The 18,196-nt window shown below is 36.5% G+C and overlaps 1 protein-coding gene across 1 annotated transcript in view; it reads right to left on the bottom strand.

Annotated features, from left to right (window-relative positions):
- Positions 1-2,185: 2,185 nt before the first annotated feature.
- The window catches only part of LOC108666050 (glucoside xylosyltransferase 2-like), a 44,241-nt gene continuing 28,230 nt past the window's right edge, over positions 2,186-18,196 (bottom strand). Inside the window, exons 6-9 of the mRNA XM_047882823.1 lie at positions 4,331-4,570; positions 3,576-3,746; positions 3,105-3,260; positions 2,186-2,359 (exon numbers count right to left, since the gene is read on the bottom strand). Coding sequence (XP_047738779.1) covers positions 2,186-2,359; positions 3,105-3,260; positions 3,576-3,746; positions 4,331-4,570 — 741 coding nt within the window. The remainder of the gene's footprint in view (positions 2,360-3,104; positions 3,261-3,575; positions 3,747-4,330; positions 4,571-18,196) is intronic.

The following is an 18,196-nucleotide window of genomic DNA, read 5'->3' as shown; positions in this document are numbered from 1 at the left end:
CTTACAATCCAATTATTTTTACTGTAAGTGAGTTTTTGTATTTTTTACCGTTTTATGCACATTTTTGGTATAAAACAGGTGAAAAACAATGAATAAGGAAATTAATATAACTGGTAACTCTATCTAGTCTAACTCTATCCTCAGCAATACTCGTATATCCATAGATCTTTTTATGCTTTTTCTCCAGCTAATGCCATTGAAGGTAATTTTTGGCTCACACATTATGTATAAATAAATCCTTTTACTATTGCAAACTGATAAAGAGGTCTCAAAATGGTTAGGCGATTGGTAAGACGCGGAATGGACCTGCCAAAAAAATGTTAAAAAATGCACTACACTAACAGAAATGTAGTGCGGTACTCGGCAGTGATGTTGAGCGCTTGGTCTTCAGCCTGCCTGGAACTGCCTCTTTCGAGTGAGGTTAAGAGATATTAAACCTGCGTTGAACTCCATATTACTGTACCGTATGCCCTGCGTTTTGTAATCAATGTAGAAACAGATTTTAAACGTTGTCACGTCAGGATTGTTCTAAAATAAAATATTTTTCACTGAGACTAATTTATTAAAATTCAGTGTTTTTTTTTAGAATTCTGTAAGTGAGCCCCGAGAATATAATGCCATCCTTAATCTGAATTTACCGATAATTAAGTCCACGCCCGGGAAATGATCATTAGGTCCATGGATCATTGCGGCAAAATGCCGTTCGCGGAAAATTTCGAGAATTTGCCAGAGTTCTTCAGGCGGGCGCAGGAAGATGACATCGCTGTCCATGTAGAGGACGGCGGACTCCTCCGGCAGCAGGCGCAGTAGGAAGAGTCGCGCAGGGGCGGAAGAGGCTATTCATGTCATCTCAAATCTCAATAAAACTTTAATTATTGTTGAGAATTGGAAAAAAAATTAGGTATCCTTGAGAAATGACGGAACATTATTTTATTAGTTTCATTACTGGGAGCTGGTAAATTACGCCATGCAGTCACCAGATAGAAACCTTGGCGTCCACTCTCACTAAATATGGACTTCCAGAAAGCTGCCATCGGGAATTTTAAGTTTTTAATCGAATTTTTCGGCAATTGGCAGGAATTATGGGAAGATTAAAGAATATTTTATCACAAATGAAAAAAGTACAGAAACCGAAACAAAATTATTAGTCAAGAGAAACAAGATAGATAAAATCGTAGAAGCGTTGAAAATGCCGAAATCTTTGAAGCTATCAACAGATGTGCACGGGTCCATTTCTGTGAAGGAGCTTTGGGTCAAAAAATTGAAAGCCTGATTGAACTTAATTATTAAAACACGCGTTAATCGGTTGATTTAATCGTTTAATTGATCGTTTAGTAACTCTTTTAGGCTTCTATATAGCAAAACTTCTCAGTTAAAATGTTTGAGTCTATGGTCAGGATATTTAGAGCGCCTCTTTTGATAGATATCAGAGCTTGTTTCATGCAGCTATAGCAAAATATGATTAATTTGAGATGAGCAGATGTATGAAAAATTGTAATACTCTTTATCAGAGTTAAATTGCAAGGAAAACAAGTAGTAGAAACTTTTATTATTTAACGCTGAATTGTTTGCTGGTTCAAAGATTTCTCAATAATGATATTTACTTCAAATACCCCGGGGAAAGAATTCGTAAGAAATCTAATGCGGAGGTTATGGTATGTGTTTGTTCATGTTTCCAACGACATCAAAAGACGGAACTTTTCTATAAATACATTTTTTTAACTTGGTTCGTGAGCTCAGGTCCAGGACCTGATCCTATAGGTTGGCTGATCCACGGTCGCTATGATACGCAGCCTTCCGTCTCCGGCTTCACACTATCCTCGGCAGCTTAACTTATCTTAGATATTTTAACTCTTCCACAATCAGTCAAGAATAATGGGATCTGACACTCAAAAGTTAAATATTCGTCATGATGTTCTTGAATTTAATAGGCAGGAGAAATTTACCAAATTAATTCGATACTTATAAAGCGTTTTTCGTTCGAGATGAATATGCTATTCATTGGTATGTTACCTTGTCTAAAAAATCGAAGAAACAGAAGCAAAAAAATTCCTAGTTTTTGCAAAAATGGAAAAATTCTAAAAAATTTCAGACTATTAGCCCATCATCAAAAAGTGCAACGTGAAGCAGATTTAGCATCAGAAAAAATTTCATTTGGAACACACAAACGCCGAACATTTGTTGGCTAATTATTATTCCCGGAAATTAGTTGCTGCGAGAGAATTCGGTCGACGTACTCCCGCTCCCGACACTTGCGGACATCTTTTTGTGTTGCAGCGGCCAAATTTTTCCGCAATTCTGCCTGGAACCCAGCGAGGGGCTGCGTCATGTTCAGGGCCTCCCATGATTTGAAGAAAGCCTGGATGTAATAGAACATATGAAGCGTCTTACTCTATTTAACAGCAAATAAGAATAATATATTCATATAATTATTGCGATTTCTGGAAATGTTTTCGTAATTTCTTGGTGTACGATTTTTAATTACAACATCACAAGACACTAAGCTGGACAAAAAAGAAATTATGTTTAGTTTGCCAGATATCGAACTGTAATTTCATATTGTCTGGTCACTGTTTCTAGCAATGAAACTAGTACAATACTGTTGCTTCAGATCCCAAGGACGTTAATAAACCCTCTATAATTCTCAACAATAAAAATTACCGATTTATCGAAGCAAATACATAGTTAGAGTCTGCGAATTATAGTTTTTCGATAGCTCACCAATGTCTGACGCACGTTTTTCAGACACAGGCCGGAGTCCTTGTACATGAAAGCAGTGGCCTCATATGATATCCACTAAAAAATATTAATATGCTTTCAAAACCACTCTAGCAGACAACAAGTATTGACCCTTAAACCTAATTGCATTCCACTGATTGGTCATTTGACATGATTGCACTATTGCCATTTGACGTACTTTCTTCTGCAAATATTGCCTGCACTCCTGATTGAAACTCTCGATAATAAAATCAAAGTAAAATTTGATACATTGCTGATTTTTAATTCTTTATTAAGTTTCGATTATATGCCAAGTTTTGCAGACAATAGAGTATTGACTATATAATTATGTGTTTGATTTGTAGTGGAGTAAGGCTAATAATCACCATGAATTTGCCGGGGGTATAGAAAGACCCAGAAACACCATGCACTATCTTGCCACCAGCCCTCATCAGTGTAGGGCAGGTGTGTATGAAGTGCAGTTGACAGTACGCAGGTCGTAAGTTCCACTCACATCCTAGAGCATGAAAGTGAGACCTGAACTGTGGACAAAGAACATCTCGTGAGTGTCGTCGAACTTTGTAGAGGTAACATGAGCCCGTTCATAATATGTTCCAGGCCAAATATTATAAACATCGTTAATGTTTGACTTCAACGTCTGAAATTTCGATAAAAGGATCCGTGCTGTGATTATCAATTATGCTTGATTTACCGTAAAATGTCCAGGCAATGTTTTTTCAATTAAAGTAAACAGCACTACACTCATCTTCTGTAAGCTTAGACATCGTTCAACGTGCGCATAAAAGATCAGATGGGGATTTAATACCTTGGAGAAACAAACGAACTTTGAATTTCACCTTTCCGAAAAAGATGTTGAGTATATCTTGATCGCCGTACAGAAATATACTGCGGTACTCGGCCGTGATGTTGAGCACTTGGTCCTCCCAGCCTGCCGGGAACTGCCTCATGCGGGTGAGGTTATACAACATCAAACCCGCGTTGAACCCCACATCGCTGTAACGCACTTCCTGTGCGACGTGAAATAGATTATTATTCACCTTGTAAACGATTCTCAAGCTTCATTATATTTTAATAGCATTCATGGCCGAATTAAACTTATGCTTCAGAAGCAACGAGTGAAATGTGGCATTAGTATTTTATTTTACGGTATTCGCTATATTTTCATTACGCACATCCTATTATAGTTCGACAAAACGTTTTTTTTCTGGCTATAGAAAAATATTTATAGAGACTGCCTAGCCCGGCTAGTGACCTTATGTTATTAATTTCTTCTTCCACAGATTATCTATAATTTATCGCGAGATACTCGAATAGATTTCACCCCGATATGTTCCTTAAGGTTCATTCTTAAGTACAGGTTTCTTGATGGTTCTCCAAGTGGAACAACTAAAACTCTACATCAATTCACATTTTCTGTACGTAAACCTTCATGATAAAAACAGCTTTTTTCGGATGCATCATAAATATCAAATCTGAAAATCTTGCTCTTTCATTTCGCCCATGGTATGAGATTATATGGTTCCGAGAGCACAACCGTTGTAGATCCGACCTGTAGCAATTCTCATGTTCTTTTCAATGTTATTTATCTCACCTTTGGAATGTGATTGTAAGGTCCATTGATAGCTGCAGCTGCAGCAAATTGTTCCTCATTGAACTCATTGAAAATTTTCCAGAGTTCTTCAGGCGGGCGCAGGAAGATGACATCGCTGTCCATGTAGAGGACGGCGGACTCCTCCGGCAGCAGGCGCAGCAGGAAGAGTCGCTGAGACGCGCAGGGGCGGAAGAGGCCTCTCATGTCCTCGTGCTCCGGCGGGTACCACGAGGCCACGAACTGCAAGTGTTTAAACATGAAAAAGATAAATTATTCAATAGATTCTCTTGCATGTCAATTGTTTCTCTAAGGTGCAGCAGGATTTGCTAAATTAAATAATACTCAATAAAATTCTGGCAGTATTTGGCCGCTCTAATGGAACTGCGGGCGATAGGGACTTTTGAGCGTTCAAACCATCGCATCTGCTGATGTTCATTATTCGTCAGGATTTAGGTCTTGCCCATGAGCAGCAATGACTGGAAGGTCATTTGACTAAATTTTTGAAGATTCTTGCGAAATTGTATTAAAAAAAATTTCATAACAGGGAAGCTATGATGAATATTTTGTGAAGTCCGAACACTCAATAAGCTCGCCGATCGTTCAAATCCGATACACTGTCATCTTACCATGGTGACGAATCAGGCAAATCTAGCTAAAAAAAGGTGCTAATAACCACATTTAAATTGAAATGAGAAGAAAAAACGCTTTTCTAGGTTTCTAAGCGAATTTCGCCAACAGATTTTGTTCTAACCTGTGAACACCTTCACGTACGTTACCTAAGTTTCCATCCACTTCATTCTGCTATAAGCATGCACGTAAGTAACTGAATGTCTTCCATAGTTCATGGAATAAGTCTGTAGTATTTCTCGTGTATGGAACATCTGTGCAATATTTACGGAAGGATTTCATCTATAACATTTCACCAGATGAGAGCGGATACGCGATAATCAGACGCGGCGATCCATCGTGGCCTGGGACTGCTACGTCCGAAACAAATACCAAGGAAACCAGGGATACCAGATGTTAATCTACCACTGTTAAAACTACCACTGTAAAGAGCCTCTTTTCAAACTACAATTATTGCTAATTTTTAAATGTATATTCGTTTCGTGCTTTTTCAATACGTGCTAGCTTTTCCGACCATTAGCAGGATACATAATAATTAATGTCCTGGACTAAACCATTAATATTCAGTTCTGCAAAACCTGATACATAAATTTCCCGTAATATTTCTGAACGTTAACTGTTATTTGCATTTTTTTCGTACTTTCTTCCAACATTTTATACCGTATACGAGTATCTTTTTTAAAGTGTATCGAATACTCACGTTTCAGACTTTTATCATGTGAAGTCATAATATTATTTTTTCCGGATATACATTTTTATTAAATAGGGAGAATATCCGAAATGGGAACTTGGGGAACCTACATATTACAGAATTGCGGCAGCTCAATGAGAAAAAGCAGTTTTGCAACAAGTGGAATCGATATTGCCGAAACTCGCATAACTATGGGTTCTTAATTTTGGAACACGAAATCTCACCTGGAATGAGCTTCTCTCTCTGTTGGCCTTCGGCCAGGCCTCAGTGGATGCGACGAGCTCGGCAAAGATGGCTTGCGAGTCGCTCACGATAAGGAACCTGAGAATCAAATACATCATTCCATCTATAAGTGTTATACTTAGAGTTTTGAGACTAAAATTACTACATTAGAGGGGTCTAGAAAAATTTCCTCTTTCTTCAAATAAATTTGGAGATGAAATGATAAATTTCGAATTTATCAGAAATATGCAAATATTGTGTTGAAGTTGAGAAAATCTTCCACGTTGGCCCATACAATTCATTGCTGCAATCCGCGCTCAACTGTGTTGTGGCTTGTGGGATTTCGAACGTTCGCTTGATGCGGTAGGTTTACACAGGGGGACAACTGTTAAGATTACATAAAACTAATACTGATCGTCAGTGATTTTTTAACGTGAAAAGAGAAACTAATGTGTAGCTACTCATGAGACCTCACCTAATGCGCCGGTGAGATAGAAAAATTGCAGCTTTGATGGCCACCTTAGCTTGCTGTAGCTGCCGGTCCGTCGAGTCCAGCAGGGTCGTTGAGGAGCCTTTTAGAAATAATTTGATGTATTAGCGATCATCAACGATCGCACACAAAATTTTGGCGACATGAAATAAAGAATATTTTCTAAGATTTTATTTCTTTTAATTTCTCAGCATTATTGCATCGTTTGCCAACTATTACAGCAGAATAGAGCGTAATCTGGTTAGAACTTACAACTGGAACAGATTCCCTATATATAATTGTTGGAATTTCAACACAATATACAAAATTTTTTTTCCGTTTCCAGTCTACTTTACCCTACAACAAACACGCCTTCCTCTTTTTATAAAAAATGCTTTTAAATGTGAAATGAGAATGTCAACTACTAGAATAACACATTTAGCACGAGTAAAATGTATTCAACATTAAATGAATATTAATATTGATAAACGCTTGTATAATAATTGATGTGCGGACTCGATAGTTTACGAACATTCAATACTCACTGCTGCACACTACGAGCATAATCTTTAGCTCCTGCGAGATTTCCAGGTCTGTGCGTGATTCTGAAAGAAAATCACATTGAAGAATTTTCGTTATCATACAGGATTTCGATAACGATTTTATTAGTTAGAAATTTTCTATTGTAACTGACAAAAAAATTAAATTACTGTATTCATTCTCAAATATTTCTTAATTGATGCATTTTACAACATGGTCTGGCATTTTTTATGATTCAGCAGTGGGTCGACTGATGAACTAACCTAAATTAGTCTAATTAGTCTGTAAACTAACCCTCTGATATACGAACATCAAATGAATTAGAAATCTGGTGTGGCTGTACCAACAAAAACATATATATATACGTAGACAATCGTTTCCAGCTTCAGAAATTTTAATCTTTTCCAGCTTCATAAATAAAATATTGCCTAATTAAAGTATAGTTAAAGAGGTAAAGTCACAGAATTAATAATAATTTCGGCACTACCAGGCATAGAACAATGAATTGATGCTATACCGTGCAGGCTATCTGCGTATAGCTGACCCTGGAGATCAACCGTGAGCAGCAGAAGTGCTGACACCACAACTCCCAGCAGCAGCAGCAGCGTTTTTGCTCCCCGGCTGTACAGGCTCAGAGACACCAGTCTTATCATCATAAAGTAACACGATCCTTCAACAAGGAAATATTAATCTTATTTATCAAGACGTAGTAAGCAGGGCCTGTACAATTAAACAAAATTTTTAAACATTTGAAAACATTTACAACTCGATTTCTCTATCAGTTGCCATATTTTGGCATTCAATTGTGTATGAATTTTTTTATGTTATATGCAATTCGCACAATTATATAAATTCAATACAAATTTCATGATGAGTGGAAGAATAGTCTGTATAATATATAATTACAGTCAGGTCATAATAAGATTTGAAGTTCTAAAAAAAACTGACTTCCTTTTAACCAGGAACAGTTGCTACATAAAACCACGTATCCTGAGTACCACACAGTTGAATGTCACGTGGAAAAATCAACGCCAGAGCTGGGCGGAAATATTTTCTCCTCTCAGCAGTAGAATTAAATCATCCTTAGCCTTTCAAATATTATAAGCCTTTGAGAAAATGGATATGTTTCGGAAATTCCCACGAATTCATAACTAATTGCAATAATGACCTTTCTATATTACTCGATAATCTCTGTTTAATTTTTTATTGGTCAGTGAGAGTGAAGACACAAGTCACCCCTGACGAAATTTCTCGACTACTGGCGAAAGCTGAACTTTGTAATCTGGTGAACAACAGTTGTCCAAATATGAGCGGCGCAGGTGTTGTTTTCTTCTTATTTGGAAATTTGATGATTGCCAGATCGTACAAGTAATATCCGCACTCTATAAGTATCAATAACTATGTTCATCAATCATCTTGATTATCTTAGCATTTGGTTTAATGATTACCTTAGTATGTGGCCTATTTTTTCGGCCATTTTCAAGCTTTATACCCAGTTGACAATTTCTACTAAAGCCGACAGTGATTGGAGCTGTCATTTCCGCAATACTGCCATTCACTGCCGTCATCGCTCTTTAAGTGCCAGTTTGTTTGAGCTGTGCCAGTTTTCATTTTTGTTAATGAAGTTTTCCGTTTTTTTTAAATTTCTTTGGCAATCATTCAATTTGATTGCAATACTTGTAAAACTCTCTGAATTCTGGTTCTACGGCATTAACTTGTTAAAAAATACTGAAAGTTTTCGAATATTGAAAATAAATCTTAGGTCAGAGAATTCTTTTACAGGATTTAAATCCTAAATTGAGCACGAAAGTTCAATTTTATAAATAAAAAATTAGCGAGATAAGGTGATACAGGTTTGGTTTAAATTTCCAAGCAGTGAATGGCAGTAAAACCGCAAAACTTCCAATAAACTTTGGAAGGGACGTCGTTCGAGGGTTGACAGGTGTTTAAAATGTTAAAAAATTCAGTTTCTTTTTAGAAAAAGCACTAAGCACTAGAAAAAACTCATAAGGTAAATCAAAAGTTTCTGACATGAATATATCTACTCCAAAATATTTACCTATTTGATCAATTAATTCTGAAACGAAACACATGGAAAAGACTGGCCTGTTAACATGAAGAATATTATCCCCAACTCGCTTAAAACTTCATTCTTCAACGATTGTGATGTATTGTTAAGGTTGCGAACTGACGCGAGCTACTGGCATATTTTATGAGATAAAAAATCGTGTAATATCTATAAATATTTTATAATTAATTGGTAAACTCTCTAAACTTTGAGTTGTTTACATGGGAAAAAGAAGGGGGGGGGGGAATAGCCTCGTTAGGTGGTAATTTTTCAGGCTTTTTATTGAACTTCAAATTTTTAGCTGTCATTCGTATTTGAGAATTTTTTCGCCGTTCAAAATTTGTAGAGCATTAATTTGGGATTTTAAATATTTCATCATGTGATTTCTTAACACTTCAGGCGAGGAAAATCGTCTGCGTTAAGAAATTCACTGTGGATAAATAATTGCCGTGAAATCCAATTCATGTAAACTTAGTCCAACAAATAGGAGAAGCCTATTGTTCAGTATCCATTTAGATTCAACGCCGACGTTAGGGCGTGATTATTAAACGACTTTAATTTTTACAACACTTCTCTTTAACTTCACTTCTTGTTGTTTGCCTGTCTGCTACAAGTCTAATAATCTTAAACACACTTCTACCGCTCCAATCGATCTGAAATTTTGCACACTTGCGTAAAGTCGGGGACAATGCATGAATCAATTGACCGAACTTATAATTTTAAAAATTGAAAAAAAATAATTGAAAAAATAATTTTGTCACCTACAAATCTTATAATCGATATTCAACACACTTCTACCTGTCCAATCGACCTGAAATTTCGCACATTTGCGTAAAGTTGGGGTTAATGCATGAATCAATTGACACATTAAGTAATTATGAAAATTTAATTTTTTCATATATTAAAAAATTTAGAAATTAATTTTTTTAATATATGTAAATAAATTTAGAAATTCATTGTAAATGCGTAACATCGGAGACACTGTATTCTTTAGAAGTGTTATCTTTAAAAAGTAATTTTTTGACGCAAATATTTAAACGTATAAATCTGGCAGTCGTATCCTAAAACTTGCCTGACAATAAATTTATTCTGCTCAAATATCGAGCAGTATTTCTGATCTCTAATGAGAAGAAATGACAGAAGTATCCATCTGGTACTTGTAAAACTCTATTTAGTTTCCATAGCGTTTGCTGGCATGTCACCTAACAAATTGTAATAAAAATATAAGCAGATATCCATTATTACTTATTACATTTTATTCGTATGTTTTTGCTATATATTTTGTTATGCTGCATTCACAAGAGAATATAGCGCTTCTCCAACATTTTGAATAGCAAAAGGGCTCTGAAGGACTTTTGAAGAAAACACGCAGCGTTTGCATGTGCACAAATGATACTAATCTACTAATCTAATGTACTATGCACTAATTTACATAGTTTTAATAATGTTACGATGTACGTCAAGGCAATACCGCGCATCGTATAATATTAGATGGTATTAGGTGGAGAGGAGAAGCATATTTGTTGTGTGGATGGGTTAACTTACAATATCATCGTTGCCATTTATGTTACACTGTATTTATTTTTTTTGCATTTACAAGATAATGTAACTTTCCGACATTTTAAATAACAAAAGGCCTTTGTTTAAACATGGTCTTTGTTTAAACATGGTCTTTGTATAAACATGGTCTTTGTAAGAACACACCTGCAAGCGTACTCATGTGCACATTAAGTGTTGTCTAATTTAAGTTGATAAAGCAGTCGTCTCTACGCCAGTAGCAAAACAATTCCCTCGGGAGTAACGTGCATTTTTTCGGTAACGGACACGTTGTGTATTTTATAAAGTTGACCGAACACCAGAAGAAGTGAGTGGGAATAGTGATTAATGCAGAAGTTGTGCCTGAAATGTCTAATTGTAAAGTTAAAAATTTATTGAGTTTCACAGTGTTGGGGGACTATCTCTTGTCAAACTAACGTCTCCCCGACACATAGCACGTGATCGTTCTTTAAGACTTTAATAAACTTTTCAAGGGCAAGGATTTTTTTCAATGAATAAACAGTTTCAAGTAAATATAGTTAAAAATGAATAAATAGAAACAAAACACAACAAACCTAACACCCTAATCCTAACCTGACTTTGATCGTGCGTTCATTCACTTTCACTTCACTAATCACGTCCAAATATAGAGTTCATAACTTGGGCTCATGTATCAAGTTCGAACATCGAGGCCTTCCTGAAATAGAACAAAAATAACGCTTGATATAACTAACTAGAGAATGAATATATAATAAACAAACAAATTAACAAGCACAAATAATCAATAACACGAAACTATTCACTTCTAAAATTGAACAAACACAAATATAATCACAGAGCTATCGATTAACGTACCTCCACGGCAAGAACACAAGACACAATATCAGGTAAAACGCAATGTTGCTGGAGGTCACGGCTAAGGTGATTGAAAACTACAAATGACAAAATCAAAATCCTAACCCTAATACGTTGCAACTTAAAAATCAGCAATAAATCTATTTCCTCTACAACAGAAAAATAATTATTTTGTAACATTAATTGAAACAATACTATTGTAAGCTAATCCATCCACACAACATATATGTTTCTTCTCCCCACGTAACATACTACGATGTCGTATTTGAATCAGGAGACTTCATGAGGCAACTGCTTCTAATGTAAGCAAATTTTTTGTACATTTTCTCAGTTATGAAAAAATGCACTATTGTGCTCGCCATGTCCGTCTGTCCGTCCGTCTGTCCGTCTGTATGTCCTTGCGTGACTTCACGTTTTCGTCGACGAGAAAATGCGCTCTCTGTCACTGACTGCAGTGAGTACTGAGTTACATTTTTTGAACATTCATGGACAAAATTGTATTTCCGACACTTCATAAATCGGCTAAATACTTTACATGTTTTTTTAGCTGTTTTTCTGATGACAGGAGAATTTTTATTATCTTTTGTGGTTAATCGACAGTTTCTTCACAATACTTCCCGCGCAACACCTGAAAAATATGGATTATTATGAAATATCAGCCAATTGAAACATCAAGGAAGTAGGGTTGCAATGAAAATTGTAATCCTTTGTTTCGGGACAGTAAATGCTATTTTTGTTCGATGAAATGAACCAAAGAAAATTTGCAAAGAACTTTAATGGGGAGTTGAAATGGAATACTATGTCGGTTTGAACGTTTTTTATATTATTACAACACACGTGAAAAATTGGCAGCGGAATTTTGGATAACAATATATATGGAACGAAATTCTTCAATCATATAGGATTATTTTCCCTATTCAGACTGTTGAAGGGGTCTCGAGGCAACAGCTGTGACCATTTGATTTAACGCACGAAGTGAACTCTTCCATAAGTAACTAAATTCCCGGTTATTCTTCTTGAGATATTGAATCATACAATGAATATTGCTTAAATTTCGTAGTATTTTGATTGTAAAGGCTAGCGCAATGCATATTCCAAGATCGAAAGTAGGATATTTTCCGCGAGTCGCCAACGACCATTAATTTGGTATCACGATAAAGCAACATTTTTCTAACGTTTCTTCCTTAACTGAAATGAGTTTCCTTTTTGGATTTTTACAAAAAATTATCAGATTTCATCCCAGATTTCATTTTACAAAAATTATCAGATTTCATCCCATGAATTAAGAATAAATTATTGTCAATCTTGTCCTATATTTCAAGTTTGCAGACGCATAGCAATTTATGGAAGATCTCGAGAGGGTTGCGAAGGATATGCTACGATCGGTGCAGCGGCGCCAGAGCAGCCGGCGAGCAGAAACGCTGCTGCGTTTGGTGGTTGCCGCGTCCGCGCTTCTGCTGCTTACGGTTCATCTACAGCGTCCGCATTACGTATTAGGTCTGCAGAGTATTGAAGTATTGTATTGCCTTGAAGTATTGTATTGCCTTGAAGTATTGTAATATTGTATTGCCTTGAAGTATTGTTTCGCCTTGAAGTATTGTATTGCCTTGAAACATTGTATGGCCTTGAAGTATTGTATGGCCTTGAAGTAATGTATGGCATTGAAGTATTGTATTGCCTTGAGGTATTGTATGGCCTTGAAGTATTGTATGGCCTTGAAGTATTGTATTGCCTTGAAGTATTGTATTGCCTTGAAGTATTGTATTGCCTTGAAGTATTGTATTGCTTTGAAGAATTTTATTGCCTTGAAGTATTGTATAGCCTTGAAGTATTGTATTGCTTTGAAGAATTTTATTGCCCTATAATAGGTATAATGTTTGATGTTTGACCATGTCAATGTAAGATTGTCCTGACATAATGTGGCAGTCTAGCACTGCTGTTGTGATGTTGCTGTTGCAAACCGCAGGCTATCAGTCAGGCAATTAATATACTAACCATGAAATATTTATTTGTAGTAAATCATTGTATAACAATTCATGAGTCAGAGTAAAACTCAAGCGAAACATGTGTCTCATGTCGATTATCATCGTGTATAATGTATAATAAACCATTCATATTATTGTTGAAAAAGAATTTGCATGCGTACGTTTGTCTAGATTTAGTTCCTCAAGTTCACAGAGTTTCGTGCAACAGTGCTCTCAGCCAACGCGGATTTTGACTTTTCGTAAAGTCAGATACATTTTCCAATTAACAAAAACTATGCTTTCCGATTCAACAATTTAATATAATGTTATTCTTCCTTCAGAATCAAGCAAAAACCTGGAAATTTTGGACGAGTTAAAAATTATGCTCGCGGTGTGCAGCAGTGAGTATTGAACGCTGGAAAACTATTAAAGATAGGAAATTAATATTCAGTGGCGCAGCTAAATCTATCCTCGTTATACGGAATTAAAAATGATTTTCGCAATATTTTTCGGAAATTAATGTTCGCGTACCGGATTAAAGTGTTTATCTTATTAATAAATTTTTTCAAACTATCCGTGGTTAAAATTACAGAAATTGTCGCAAAATTGAGAAGAAAATTCATACGAATTGCTTAAAAATGTAGTATTTTCAACAGGCGACTCTAAGACTTTACAGGACTCATCTGACAGGCAGTTACAGCAAGCCAAAGTGTCTATCAAAGCGGTAATTTTTCTGTCACGCCGGCGTAGTAGGTGAGATCATGTAATGAGTTATTTTAATCTATTTATTTTAAGCAGTCATTTACCTAGTATTCAATGTGCAATCTTGACCTATTATATTTCGATAAACCACACAGTGAAGTACATAATTATGCAAACATGGAATATTTTTCCAAACCCATACCAGCTTATCAGCAGGAATTCAATTATTTCGATCTCTCCTCTTTCTTTTGAACTAATGAACCCATGTTTACGAGCTAACCCTTAAATACAACTAAGATTACCAAAATCTAGAGTAAAATACTTGATAAGTTGCAATAATAACGTAAGGCCCTGACTAAAGAACGAATGGTCCTCAGATTCCATATCGTGAGCGACTCGCAAGCCATCTTCGACGAGCTCGTCGCTTCTACTAAGGCCTGGCCAACGGCCTACAGAGAGAGAAGCTCGTTTCAGGTGCGCTTTTCATTCCGCATTAAAACTCACTGTAGTGCTATTATTATATCTTTGAGTGTATTTGGCAATGGTATCTGCATTCGACATTAGTATGTGTGAATTAATTCGTAATTATTCAGGGCGTAATTTCAATTAACTTCAGGCTCCATGTTGAATAATATCTTGTATGTTTTTTTTATAGAAGAATTGTGTAATTTCTGGTATTTGAAGGAATATCCTGCGCTCTCCAAAGCTGAGAAAAATATAGACGCCAGAGATAGATAAATTTTTAGTTCTTGTCCAGCTGTTCACAGCAATACTAGGAATGCCCCATGTGGGACGGAAGTTGACAAAAAATGTTAATAATAATAATAATAATAATGATAATAAAACTAATATTGATAATGATAATGATAATAATAATAATAATAATAATGACAATAATAATAATAATAATAATAATAATAACATCGCAGAACATTCACAGCATTTTGCTGTCTCGACCTCGCAACTCACTGTTAAAATTTCGCTGTGCATAACCGCCCGTCCTCCTTGCCGATTCTGACCAGAAACTGGCGCACAGAGCTGGGATCGAACCCGCGCCTCTCTGCGCCAATCTTGGTACTCTGAACTTTAACCACTGGGCCACCCTGCCTTCTTATAATGTTATATCTCTTCTAAAAACATGAGGGAGAAGCTTCAATGCATAAGTTACATCCATCATGTTCGAACACTTTCAGTTCGTGGCCTCGTGGTACCCGCCGGAGCACGAGGACATGAGAGGCCTCTTCCGCCCCAGCGCGTCTCAGCGACTCTTCCTGCTGCGCCTGCTGCCGGAGGAGTCCGCCGTCCTCTACATGGACAGCGATGTCATCTTCCTGCGCCCGCCTGAAGAAGTGGCCTCGTGGTACCCGCCGGAGCACGAGGACATGAGAGGCCTCTTCCGTCCCTGCGCGTCTCAGCGACTCTTCCTGCTGCGCCTGCTGCCGGAGGAGTCCGCCGTCCTCTACATGGACAGCGATGTCATCTTCCTGCGCCCGCCTGAAGAGCTCTGGCAAATTTTCAATGAGTTCGACGAGAAGCAGTTTGCCGCGGCTGCTGTCTTTGTCGGTTCCTACCATCACATACCAAAGGTTGCATAAATATGAAAATAGTCATTGAAATTCATAACATGTTCACTCCACCAAAATGCTTAAGGAGCGAGTTGTTCCCTTCATGCAAAGGTGAGCGCAGATTCTATAATTTTGTGTGCAATCGAATGTGTGTAATCGATATGATAATTTTGTCCGAGTTGTTGAACTATGGAGACAATTTAGGATCATGTGTTGATGTGCCTGAACTACCCTTGAAAATATCAGATATATAACGTGAGAGAATCTATACTCGAAAAACATGGAATGAATAATGATAGCCAACAGTACAATCATTTTATAACGTTTTTGTTTGAGCTCTTTAGTCCTTTCCGAATTTCCCATCAAAATAAATTGTGAGCAACAAAGGGTCACAGCTGCATAACCACTTGTGATTAATATGACAAGGGCTGCTTATCCTTTTTATGAAACACAGGACGTGCGTTACAGCGATGTGGGGTTCAACGCGGGTTTGATGTTGTATAACCTCACCAGCATGAGGCAGTTCCCGGCAGGCTGGGAGGACCAAGTGATCAACATCACGGCCGAGTACCACAGTATATTCAAATTAGGTGATCAAGATATACTCAACATTTTCTTCGACAAGGTAATATTAAATAATATCTATACTTAATTTAAAGCATCAAGTTTTATAACTTTTACCGATAGAAAGATTTCCATAGTGCCATTTCCATAGTGCCAAAGACGATTTGTGCCATATTTTACGTAGGCGCTGTTACGGGAGGGGTGGGTGCGAGAAACCCATTGTGGATACAAATATTTAAAGGAAATATGTATTTAAATATGTAAAGTGTGTGAACATTCTACATGCATGCATTATAAAAGTTTTTCCGCCATATCATTTTAATAACTATGACACCACTCTCATTTGCATTTTTTACAGTTCAGGTCTCACTTTTATCCCTTGGGATGTGAATGGAACTTACGATTTTTTTACTGCCAATCGAACTTCATTCGCCTGTGCCCTGAATGAAATGTTGAAGGCTGGTGCCAAGGCGGTCCACGGAACAGCGGCATCATTTTACTCGCCCGGGAAATTGATGGTGAGCTCAAGACTAAACTCGTATATCTGCTTTAAGTTTTATTATTACAAGTTGATCCAATAGTAAAACGAGGACCAAACTCGTATATCTGCTTTAAGTTTTATGATTACAAGTTGATCCAATAGTGAAACGAGGCAATTAACGAAACACATTAATACAAGTGCTAACTATTCTAAGTTCAAGATTTATTTTAATTAAATTTGCATATGATTCAACTTTTTATGTAAATGAATATTTCCTGTTTATTGACAGAAATTGTCATTTCAATGAAATTATGAAAGATGATACGTTGTTAGTTCGAAGAATGTGTTTTTTTCCTTCATAACGGTAATTTTTTAACTAAAAAATAGAATTTTCTGCATCTGTCTTGCAAGGTGAAACAACCGTGCACAAGCGGTTATTTCAGCAACAAAACGTAATGGCAAAAGATTAATTTATATAATAGCATAATAACATCTGTTGTTTTGGATCTACAAAGAGAATTTTATTCTACTGCTGATTTAGGCAACATGAAATAATTATTGCGGTTGTCGGAATTTTGTTCGGAGAATTTATTTGATAATCTGTTAAACCTTCAACTCGTTGACAATTTAAGTCGAAAAATCATGTTTAGGTAGAACATCAAACATTCAAGAATATCTTGATTAGATGATTAATGATAAACTACAATTCGCGACTGTCTTTTCCTGTCTTTTATTTCTTACAGACATTCTTCAAAACATGGGAGGCAATGAACATGACGCAGTCCTTCGCTGAGTTCCAAGCAGAATTGAAAACAAATTTGGCCGCCACAAAATCTAAAGATCAATTTGGCTGTCACGGACGTGACTACATCGACCGAATTCTTTCACAACAACTTATTTCGAATGATGTTCTTTAGACGGATAACCGATAGCAGCAAACGCTCAGATATTCACCCCTGATTATAAACAAACGAATTTTTAACGAGCAGTATACTTCGATCATACACTTCGCATTGCCCGTTAGGAGCTGAAAGATTTCTTTCACGTATAAAGATTTCTTTCTACTTCCTTTTTATACGTGGCCGAATAGGGTCAACGGAACTATTCAAAGATTATAACTTTGAATTTTTATTCTAACCGGTTTGAAGCACGGTACCTATTGGCCATATAATTACTTATATATAACTTAGATATCTAGCAGATTTCAGAAATCAACATTCTGAAACAATTGTATGGTCGATTTTTTTTTAATTTTGAGTTTTAAATAATTTATCAGCGACGTGTTTCTTCAACCTTCTATTTGCGGAGTGGTTATTGTGTGAAAACTTGTTTCGATAGATTTATACGCAAAGATTACTAGAATGTTTTTTCCCTGTCAAAATTTTCGTGCCGATTAAGGTCGTTTTAGAGGAACTATATTCGGCTTAGGGGTGAATCAGGAGCAAGTCGGCCACGTAGGGTGTTTTGCTTCTATTTACCAGCTTCTTTTGGAAGTCAATTGCCCGGTAGGCCAAATCTGCGTAACATGCTTAAAAAGAGCAGCTGGTCAAGCTTCGTCATGATGCCCCTGGTCAAACGCTGA

This window comes from Hyalella azteca, unplaced genomic scaffold (genome assembly GCF_000764305.2).
Source record: "Hyalella azteca isolate HAZT.00-mixed unplaced genomic scaffold, Hazt_2.0.2 contig11415, whole genome shotgun sequence".
NCBI classification, from domain to species: Eukaryota; Metazoa; Arthropoda; class Malacostraca; order Amphipoda; family Hyalellidae; genus Hyalella; species Hyalella azteca.
Note: the sequence above shows the minus strand (reverse complement) of the source record. Positions and strands in the feature narration are given on the sequence as shown.